The 11487-nt window shown below is 39.6% G+C and overlaps 1 protein-coding gene and 1 pseudogene across 1 annotated transcript; both read left to right on the top strand.

Moving 5' to 3' along the window:
- The first annotated feature begins 3783 nt into the window (after positions 1–3783).
- On the top strand, positions 3784–5136 carry LOC103607964 (annotated as a pseudogene).
- A 2648-nt stretch (positions 5137–7784) lies between these two features.
- TMEM225 (transmembrane protein 225) lies at positions 7785–10473 on the top strand. Its single transcript, XM_008592409.1, has 4 exons — positions 7785–7965; positions 8755–8901; positions 9155–9289; positions 10116–10473. Exons 1-4 carry the CDS (start codon positions 7785–7787, stop codon positions 10352–10354), a joined length of 702 nt encoding a protein of 233 aa, XP_008590631.1. The 3' UTR covers positions 10355–10473.
- Positions 10474–11487: the final 1014 nt, after the last annotated feature.

Below are 11487 nucleotides of genomic sequence, written 5' to 3'. Positions count from 1 at the left end.
CATCTGGAATCAAGAGTGATATATGTCACCATAAATACACAAGAAAATATAAAAACCACTAGTAGATCAGATACACAAATGAAAGAGAGAAAGAAAATGTATCTTATAACCACAAAAAAACCCCAAAGTAAGGATAAACAAAAGGGAAAGAAAGGAACAGAAGAAATATAAAACAGCTAGAAAGAAATTAATAAAATGACAGTAATAAGGCAATAGCGACCTGATTGTAAATGGATTAAATTCCCCACTTAAAAGATATAGACTGGCTGAATGGATTAAAAAACTAGACCCAGCTATATGCTTCCTGCAACAAATTCATTTCACCAATAGAGACACAAATAGACTAATAGTGAAGGGATGGAAAAAGACATTCCACACAAATGGAAACCAAAATCAAGCAGAAGTTGCCATACTTACATCAAATAAAATAGACTTCAAACCAAGAACTACAGAGACAAAGAAGGACACTATATGATTATAAAGGGATCAATGCAGGAAGAAGATATCACAATCATAAATATATATAAACCCAACATTGGAGCACCCATATATATATATATAAAGCAATTGTTATTGGATCTAAGGGGAGAGATAAACCCCAACATGGTAGTATTTGGGAACTTCAACACAGTGCTCTCAGCATTGAACAGATCATCTAGATAAAGAATTAGCAGAGAAATATTGGATATAGACAGTACTTTAGATCGAATAAACCTGACAGATACAGAACATTTCATCGAACAACTGAAGAATAGAATTATTCTCATCAATACATGGATTATAATTCAGGATAGACCACATATTAGGCCACAAATTAAGTCACAACAAACTTTAAAAGACTGAAATCATATCAACCATAATGGAATAAAATTAGAAATTAACAACAATCAGGAAACATCCTAAAAGCTTTTACTTTAAGAACAGGAACAAGACAAGGATACTCACACTTACCACTCCTATTTAACACAGTATTGGAAGCATTCCTATTCAATGTAGTATTGGAAGTTCTAGCCAAAGCAATCAGGCAAGAGAAAGAAATAAAAGGCATCAAATTGGAAAAGGTGAAGTCAAATTGACCCTGTTCACAGTCACCATGATCTTATATAGAGAAAAACCTATAACCTCTACCAAAAAAACTCCTAGAGCTGATAAAAAAAATTCAGTAACGTTGCAGGATACAAAAGTCAGCCCACAAAAATCAGTAGCATCTTGGTATACCAACAATGAACAAACAGAAAAAGAAATCAAGAAAGCAAGATCATTTAAAATAGCTACCAAGAGAATGAAATACCTAGGGATAAATTTAACCAAGGAGGTGAATAATCTCTATAGTAAGAACTGCAGAACATGGCTGAAAGATATTTAAAAGGACAGAAAAAGATGGAAGGACATTCCATGTTCATGGATTGGAAAAATTAACATTGTGAAAATGTCCATGCTACCCAAAGGAGTCTACAGATTCAATGCAATCACCATCAAAATGCCAGTGACGTTCTTCACAGAAATACAACAATCCTAAAATTCATATGGAACAACAAAAGACCCAGAATAGCCAAAGCAATCCTGAGCAAAAAAAATAAATAAATAAAGCCGGAGGCATAACATTACTTGACTTCAAATTATACTATGAAACTACAGTAACCAAAACAGCATAGTACTGGCATAAAACAGACACTTGGACCAATGGAACAGAATAGAGAACCCGGAAATCAATCCATCTACTTAACAGCCAAATGATCTTCAATGAAGGCACCAAGAAAATGCATTAGGAAAAGGACAGCCTCTTCAGTAAATGGTGCTGGGAAATCTGGATATCTGTGTGTAAAAAAATGAAACTAGTAGATCCATATGTCTCACCATATGCCAAAATCAACTCAAAATGGATTAAAGACTTAAGCTTAAGACCTGAAACTATGAAACTCCCAGAAGAAAAAAATAGGGGAAACACTTCAGGATGTAGGACCAGGCAAAGACTTTATGTATAAGACTCCAAAAGCACAGGCAACAAAAGAGAAAATAAACAAATGGGATTATATCCAATTAAAAAGCTTCTGCACAGCAAAGGAAACAATCAACACAGTGAACAGACAGCCTACAGAATGGGAGAAAATATTTGCAAACTATACATCCAACAAGGGATTAATATTGAGAATATACAAGAAACTCACACAACTTAGTAAAAAAAAATCCAGTTAAAAAATGGGCAAAGGAGCTGAATAGAGATTTCTCAAAAGAAGACATACAAATGCCAACAAGTATATGAAAAAATGTTCAACATCACTAATCATTAGGAAAATACAAATCAAAACCCCATTGGGATATCATCTCACCCCAGTTAAACTGGCTATTACCAAAAAGACAAAGAATAACAAACACTGGGTAGAATGCAGAGAATGGTAACATTTATACACTGTTGCTGAGACTGCAAATTAGTATAGGCATTATGGAAAACAGTATGAAGGTGTCCCAAACAACTACAGTTAGAACTACCATATGACCCAGCAATCCCAGTACTGGGTGTATACCCAAAGGAACGGAAATCATGTCAAAGGATACCTGCACTCCCATGTTTATAGCAGCTTTATTTACAATAGCCAATATGTGGAAACAACCTAAATGGCCATCATCAGGTGAGTGGACAAGGAAAATATGGTATATGTACACAATGGAATACTGTTCATGCATAAAAAAGAATGTAATTCTGCCATTTGCAGCAACATGAATGAGCTTGGAGAAAATTATGTTAAATGAAATAAGCCAGGCACAGGAAGACAAATTCCACATATCCTCACTCATAAGTGGGAGCTAAGAATTAAATAAATTAGTTAAATAAATGAATAAGAGAGAAACAACAACCGCAATCATATGTCAAACTTTCAGAAGGAGAGAACAGAACTGGGGTTACTAGAAATGGGAAATGGGGAGAAGGAAGGGGGTCAGTGAGAAATTAGTTAATGGGCACAAAGAATAACTACATATTGTAATAATGAATAAGCCAATTATTCTGATTTGACCATCACACATTGTACACAAGTATTGATGGCCAACTTTGTACCCCACAAATATGTATAGTCAATTGTTTCAATAAAAAAATTTAAAATATAAATAAATAAAACATCAATTCTGAAAAAAAAATTGTGGAATAAAGAACTCCCTCAAAGATAATCCCTGAACCCATGGGTGGAATCAAAACTAAAATGAAAAACTGTCTAATAAGAAACAAAATAGAGAAAAAGTCATATGAAATGTATGAGACATGGCAAACTTGGTGCCCAGAGAAAAATACATAGCCTTAAATTCTGGCATATTAAAGAAAAATTTTAAACTATTTTAAGATGTTTATAGGATAAAAGCAAAAAAAATTAAAAAGGAAGAGGGAAATAATGAAAATAAAAGCTTAAATAAACTTGGTGCCCAGAGAAAAATACATAGCCTTAAATTCTGGCATATTAAAGAAAAATTTTAAACTATTTTAAGATGTCTATAGGATAAAAGCAAAAAAAATTAAAAAGGAAGAGGGAAATAATGAAAATAAAAGCTTAAAATACTGAAATATGTTATTGAAAATAACACTTTCAAATGGATAAAGACATATATAAATGGTCCTTGAGAAGACCAACAAAACTGATAAGCCTCTAATAAGCCAGATTAAGAGAAAGAGAAAGTAAAATCAGCGACAAAAAAAAAAATCAATATCTTTTAGTGACACAAACAAGTATGTAAAGATGAAATTATGAGCAGCGTCTGGGCTCGGTCGTTGTTGCTGCTTGCCCAGCAGCCAGCATGGAGGTGTTGCGCCCCTGCCTCAGACCCTGCAGGGACAGTGCCTTTGAAGATGAGACCACGAAGCTTCGGCAGCTGAAGCTGGATAACCAGAGCACTGCTGGAGAAGAAGCAGAGAAAAAAGCACATCAGGCCACTCATGGTACAGCCAAATCCAGAAGCCAGAATGCGTTGGTCAAAGCCAAAAGGTAGTGAGGAGCAAACTCCTTTGGTGGAACTTCTTACTCCGTACGACGGTGTCATCCTACATGGCACTGATGGCCCAGCTGCCTTCCTGAAGCCAGATGCTCAAGATTTGGAAACCAAACTTCATGTTCTCTCAGTAGGTTCGTGTGAATGGGGAAAGCACTTTGGATACTGATTCCAAGCCAGATCTTCAGGAGATTCTCCAAAAACTTGGTATCTAAGGTAGTTTGAACTTTGATGAGGAGGTGACTGATGGTGAGGAAGAAGGAAAAAAATTAAATCCCGTTTGCCATATTCAGAAACAGAGAGACCCAATTCTGCTTCCAGCCAGAAATCAACCACAGATACAGGAGCTTCCAGTACTGCAGCGCAGCAGGCTGATAACCAGCTGGGAGAAGTGGAGAATTTAGAGAACTTTGCGTATAGTCCTGCCCCTCGAGGTATCACAGTAAAGTGTCAGATAACCAGGGATAAAAAAGGAATGGATTGGGGTCTCTTCCCACCTACTATATGTACTTGGAAAAAGATGAAAATCGGAAGATGTTTCTGCTTGCAGGTAGAAAGTGGAAAAAGAGCAAAACATCCAACTACATTATCTCCATTGACCCAACCGATTTATCTCATGAAAGGGAATGTTACATTGGCAAACTCAGATCCAACTTCATAGGGACCAAATTTACAGTTTATGACGATGGTGTCAGCCCAGTCAAGGCCCAGGGCCTGGTAGAAAAGGCCCATATCCGGCAGGAGCTGGCCGCCATCTGCTACAAAACAAATGTACTTGGATTCAGAGGCCCTAGGGAAATGTCTGTGATCATTCCAGGGATGTATATGAATCATGAACAGATCCCACTTCAGCCACGAAGTGATGAGAGCTTGCTTTCAAAATGACACAACAAAACCGTGGAGAACTTGATTGAACTGCACAAGGCCCCAGTCTGGAGCAATGACACTCAATCCTATGTCCTCAACTTCCACGGCCAGGTCGCTCAGGCATCCGTGAAAAACTTTCAGATAATCCATGGAAGTGACCCTGACTATATAGTCATGCGGTTTGGACGTGTGGCAGATGATGTATTCACACTGGACTACAACTACCCGCTGTGTGCACTTCAGGCCTTTGCCATCGGGTTTTCTAGCTTTGACAGTAAGCTAACTTGTGAATGAGAGGACAGGAAAGCACAGGGCGGGGCTTTCTTCCTGCAGAACTTTCAGGGGCAGAGAGTTGCCTACCTTGCCCTTGCCCTTGCCTTACACAAAGAGCAACAGTCTGCTCTTTTTGGAATGATCCCTGAATGCATGTATGTATACACGTGTTTATATGTATGTTTGTGCACACATATATGTGCATGTATGTATACACGCATGTATACACACACATACACACACTCATTCCTCCTTCTCTGGGTTTCATAGACTTGGTCAGGGATCATAGCTTAGCATGAGAATATTATATATAGAAACATTGCCATTGTCGTTATCAAGGAAGGTGGCAGGAGAGGCTTTGGTGAGGAACAGCTGGCTGACTCTTGATCTGTGCAGCCTCATTGGGCAGAGCTTTGGCCTTTCTTCCTGACATTAATATTACCAGCTCCCCAGAGCTTGGCTCATCGGTATAGATTGTGCCCCTGTCACCTTTCCTCAGAGATCATAAGATTTTTTCCAAGTGTTGCAGGTTATTAGCACCTCCCAACAAATCATATGACTCTTACACCAGTTCACTGGTCCCAAGGTATATCTGAATCTTGAGAACACATGAACCTGGTGAGTCCCATATTCACCACTGTTCAGCTCCCAAGCCTTTGTGCACTGAACTGCTGCCAGCATGGGCGAGGAATCTGTTACATTTTCCTTCCGTGGACTGCCTCTCCATCCCTGCTTCCTGTTGCTCGTTGCTCCATGTCAAGTAGCCATATGAATGAAAGAGATGTGGGAGATGGAAAGACCCCTTGCTCACCCCCCACTTGCCAGTCTTGCCTGCCTTGTTTTGGCATGACTGGTTTCCATCTCAGGCATTCTGCCTGCTCCTCCAGTGCCTCGTTTATAGAAGTGCTCCACAGCCCCTCAATCCTCCATCACCCACCGTCGTGAGAAGAAACGCTGTTCACTCATCTCCAGTTACAGTATATGACAGTGGCTGAGGAAGGGGTGCCTGCCATTGGGCAAGTGAATCTGATCCTGCTGCCTCCTCTCTCTGTGTTGGAGAGCTACAACCTAGTTTCATGTACTTTCTGCTTCAGAGTGCAGGTGACTGGTTTTACATAAATCATATTTATACCTTTTGTATGCTACAGAAATAAAAGATAAATTATATTTTAAAAAAGTAAATTATGTCTGAGATTTGTTTCAGAATAATTCAGAGGATGATCATTTAAGCTGGATGAAAGATTCATGGGGATTTATTACACTGTTTTGTACTTTTTTTCCCCCCAAAGTACAGATTTCCCATTTCCTCTTGAAGCTACAATTCTTTTTCTTTTTATTGTTATTTATTGAATCTAGTCATCTGTCTAAAAAAACAAACCAAAAAACCTCTTCTACTTCTTCCACTTCTCCCACCACTGTACTGAAAATGTTATGGCTCAAACCACCAGTGACATTCTAATTGCCAAATTCAGTGACCTGTGTTCTGCTTCTACCTAATTTGATTTTCCTGCAGCATTAGAAATCGTGGCTCAGTCCCTCCTCAAAACCATAGTCTTTTTAATTCCTTAGCAACATTAGCTTCCTTCGCCATCTCTCTGGCCATTCCTTTTTTGCACTTTCTCATAAATGCTGACGTTCTCCAGAATGTCCTTCTCTATCTCTTGTCACATTCTATGTGATATTCCTACACGGGGACATGCACACTTAGCTTTCAACTGTCCTCCCAAGGCTGGTAAATTTTTTCTGTCAGTTGTGTGTCCTACAGACGCCCTAAACTTAACTGGAACCAGTGCTTACATCTTTTTCTCACCATGCTTGTGCTTCCTTCTACACTGTACATCTTATTTAATGACATCCTTGACTACCATTCTCCCTAGCAGGAAACTTTACACAATTCCATGGCAGTTGGCAGCACTAATGGCAAGCTGCCCTGATACAGGAGTGGTGAAGGGTGGGAGCTCATTCCTTCAGTGACCAGGAGTGTTGACTGCTTGGGCTTGCAGTTTCTGAGAGATTTAGGAATTGCCCTTGAGACAGAAGGGGGATACCACCCAGGGGCAGCTTGAATTCAGTGACAAACTGCTGCCCAGTGTAAAGACTGAGCCCTTGTCTTTCACTAACATCACAGGGCTCTTCCAATGAGGACCCAAGTTTTTTGGAACATCCTGTATTTTGATGGTCTTTCCCTTTTGGGAAGTTAACTGGATGATTCCTCATCTCAGGAATCTTAAAATCCTTCTGCCGTTCAGTAACCCTGCCTAATGTCAACCAATCCTGGAACATATGATTCTAACCCTAAAACTGGACCTCTTTAGTCATGCATGTCTAACTTCTTTCAAGGCCTGCAGTTACCCCTATATCCGAGAGCTCTCTCAGGACCTCTGGCCCCTTGGTGCTTCCACAGCACTAGGCCCAGGGTCAAGGGTCAAGCCAACAGACAATTCCGTGGCAGTTGGCAGTCCTGACAGCAGGCTGGCCCCGATATAGGAGTGGCAGAAGGTGGGAGTTATCTTCTCTGTTCCATAGGCTACTTCAGCTTCTGCCATTGCCAATGCCTCAGCAATCACTAAAAGTCCAGCCCTTCCTCTGTGACGAATCAAATTCAAGAAGAGACATATGAAGTATTGGTGGGGATTTCTAGTTATCTCAGCTACAAATCCCCACTCTTAATGGTGCGTATGTCAAGTAGAAATATCCAGGCCATGAACTTGCTCTTCTCCTCTTGGGCCGTAGCCTTGTTGGTGATAGGAGTCATTGTGGATGAATGGATTGAACTGATTCCACACACACAAAAAAACAAGCTGGGCCACAGTCCATGGATGGTGTGTTGCACTACTATTTGGCCAGAAGGTCAGAACTGTACTATGGAAAGAGATGGGGTGGAGAGGAAGGGTTCGTCTTTCCTTGACTTTCATTTCTCTCATCATCTTACTCATTATTCTCTGAAGCAACATTCTCAGATTGCAGTGTGCCCACTTCCATAATCAACATAGTCAAGGCATACTCTGAAATCTCACCATTTGCATGTTTGGAAGAAATTTTTTTTTTTTTTTTTTGTCGTTTTTGTGACTGGTAAGGGGATGCAACCCTTGGCTTGGTGTCACCCGCACCCAGCCAGTGAGCGCACCGGCCATCCTTATATAGGATCCAAACCCGCAGCGGGAGCGCCGCTGCACTCCCAAGTGCTGCACTCTCCCGAGTGCGCCACGGGGCCGGCCCTGGAAGAAAATTTTAGAAGCTTAGAGACTTAACTGCTGGACATTTGAGAAGTCTTGGCAGTAGCATAATCATAGACAACTAGAGTATGAGGGGTATGAAAGAAAGGTAACTGCACCAAGGAAAATAGGTTATATTGCCACTAGAGGAGAACATGGCAAAATGAGGTATTTAACAAGAAATGAGTTCTGAGAAAAGAATACAAAAAGAAGCTTACAGACACACCAAGATAGAGAACGATTTCTTGGTTCTCTCTAGTTCAGCTTAAGGTTCCTGCACATTATTCTTTCCCCACTTCTTTATTATATAATCAAATCTTTCACCCAATTCCCATTTTTACCTAGAGATTTGTGGACCCCACGTGGACATGAGCCTAGAAGAAATATGTGTACTTTTCTCAATACAGCTTCTGCTTTCCAACAGATAACCTGAAAGTGATCAGGATCATGATGATTTGGGTCTTCATCCTTTCCTTCTTCCTTAACTTGATCCTGGGTTTGGAATCTACCTGTATGTTTCCTCAAAATAAATATGTCCACCTCATCATTGCCTTCATCAGTTTCCTCTCAGGTAACTTCCTGGCTCCCTTATTACAGGCATGGCAGTGTACTTGATTTGTGGGTCCAGACTACTGGCCTTCCCACTTTTCTGACTCAGATACTTATTGCAGCTTTTGAATTAGAACTAGCATTAAAGTGAACTCAACTTTTGGACAAGGTGCAGTTGGACAGGGTGGGGGATTGGAATTCAGTTTTATCTTGGGTAAAGATGTGAGTAAAGGAACCAAAGTTCCTCAAAAGGGACTCTTTTCTCTGGACATTAGGTATCCTTCTGCTCTGTACACTCCTGCTGTATCACCATAATCTAAGGCAAGGTCAAACCATGTACTTCTCTAGTTACAAGATCAGCTGGGTCACTATTGCTGCCTATGTAAATGTTATCTTCCTTGTTACCTGTGGTGAGTGTCTCCAGGGCCCTTGAAGGCTAATAAGAACTAATCTACCCTTGATAGAGGGGAGAGTGAAAGGACAGGACAGGGGAATTGAAAAAAAATGTGCCAATCTTTGCATTTTAAAAGGCTAAAGCTTACCTGGACTCATTCTCTGAGTACAGTTCCTACAGGGAGAGAGCTGGAGATTAGGCCTGTGTGAAATGTTAACATGCCTGCCTCAGAAGACAGCGCCTCATCTTCACATTTTCCTCTGTCTTTCACCCTCTCACCACTTTATGGCAGAAATAACTATCAAAATCAAAACCAAGCTGAATAGCTAAAAAAGAATGTTCATTTAGGTGGAGAGGGGNCTTTCACCCTCTCACCACTTTATGGCAGAAATAACTATCAAAATCAAAACCAAGCTGAATAGCTAAAAAAGAATGTTCAGTTAGGTGGAGAGGGGCAGTGACCCTGGGGTACAGTGTGGTGTCAAGGCAGTTTGAGGGCAAGAAGAAGCAATATCAGATGCTAAATGGCCACCCACCAAAACCAGAGGCCCTCCTTTCTTAAGAAGTCTTTTGAATTTTATTTGAAATTGCACTTCCTAACCCAGATAGAAACAAGTTCTGTTTCAAAAAGAATCCACACTTTCCTTGAGCTGAGCAGCATTTAAGCTATTGGGCATATGTTTTCAGGCTTTTCCCTAAAGCATTCCCCTCCCAGATGGCTTTGAGTAGTTGGAAGGGGTCCACTGGGCTTTGGATCAGGGACTTCTACCAACGTGAAGTGGGATGTTACTGTGACTTTCCATTGTTTGTTTATCCTACTCCCTGGCTTCTGTTTTCCCTAGGAATCCTCTCTCTCCTACAGTGCAAGCAGTACACCAATAACTGTACCTGCCTGAACATCTGTAAATCTGCCAAAAAATGTAAGGATGTACAGCAGTCTGGAGATCCTATACAAGTTACTTCATTACCAGAACACAGTGCAGTGCTTCGTAGCATTGTCCGTAGGCACTCTGTGAACTCAGATGAAGATGCTCTACGCAGATCACAAGTCCAGAAACGTCGTGTCACCTGGGCTCTGTGATCAGACAGTCTGTATCATTCAATACATGCTCATCTTTATGGAAACAGCTTTGTGTGTGTGTGTATGCTATGTGTATCTCCAACCATTTTTTCTGTGTTTGGCATTATATAAGTAACTGTGAATGGGTTGGGGGTCTGTATAAAGATCCAGAAGATTGCTTGTGTATCTCCAACCATTTTTTCTGTGTTTGGCATTATATAAGTAACTGTGAATGGGTTGGGGTCTGTATAAAGATCCAGAAGATTGCTTTTTTTTTTTTTTTTTCTTTTAAATCCTGGCCTGCTGAGCAAATAGTTTGTTCTACAACATTTGTTATTAATATAATAAATATAATAATATAATTCTTACTCTATTATTAACTGTATACATCCCAAAGATTTATTTTACCATCTGTTTTATTGTGAAATAGTTCAAATATACAAAAAAGAATACAAAACAATATAATAAACACTTGTGTCCTCACCCAACTTTATGAAATTTTAACATTATGCCCTATTTTCTTTAGAATTTTTATAATTAAATTTGTAGATTTAACTGATCTCTAAACATTTCCCTAATCTTATTATCCTCCTTTGTTTCCTGCCATAAAATATGTTTAAGGATGTATTACTGATCATTTTATGTTCATGTTGTCATTTTTACTACAACTTTATGTATCTAAAAAATGTATACAGGGGATAGTTAGTTAGCTCAGTTGGTTGGAGCACAGTATTTTAACACCGAGGTCAAGGGTTTGGGTCCCCCTAACCATCAGCTCCCCCCAAAAAATGTTGTATAGACTAGCTTTCCAAATGTTTGAAAGTCATATTGTACAGGTAATTCTTTTGCAATTTGCTTTGTTTATTCAACTCCATATTTTGGGTATTCGTCGATAAGGTTAGTTCTACATCATTCATTTTAACTGTCGTCAGGCATTCCAGTGTAGATATATTATGTCTCCAGTTGATCGACACTTAGTTGTTTCCTTTTATTCTGTTACAAACAATGCTGCTGTGAACATTCTTATACATAGCTCCCTTTGTCCATGATCTACAGTTTCTCCTGTATTTATCTAGGACTGGAATTGCTGAATCAGAGTATTCATTTTGAAGTTGCTTTAATATTGGCAAAATAACTCACAAATGATTATACCA

The sequence above is a fragment of the Galeopterus variegatus genome, unplaced genomic scaffold (assembly GCF_000696425.1).
Source record: "Galeopterus variegatus unplaced genomic scaffold, G_variegatus-3.0.2 Scaffold7900, whole genome shotgun sequence".
Taxonomy (NCBI): domain Eukaryota; kingdom Metazoa; phylum Chordata; class Mammalia; order Dermoptera; family Cynocephalidae; genus Galeopterus; species Galeopterus variegatus.
The sequence above is the reverse complement of the archived record's forward strand: the minus strand, read 5'-3'. Positions and strand labels throughout refer to the sequence as shown.

Coding starts and splice junctions, on each gene's coding strand:
- TMEM225 (XM_008592409.1), top strand. CDS start 7,785: ATGGTGCGTATGTCAAGTAGAAATATCCAGGCCATGAACTTGCTCTTC. Junction 7,966..8,754: donor CACTACTATTTGGCCAGAAG/GTCAGAACTGTA, acceptor GCTTTCCAACAG/ATAACCTGAAAGTGATCAGG. Junction 9,290..10,115: donor TATCTTCCTTGTTACCTGTG/GTGAGTGTCTCC, acceptor TGTTTTCCCTAG/GAATCCTCTCTCTCCTACAG.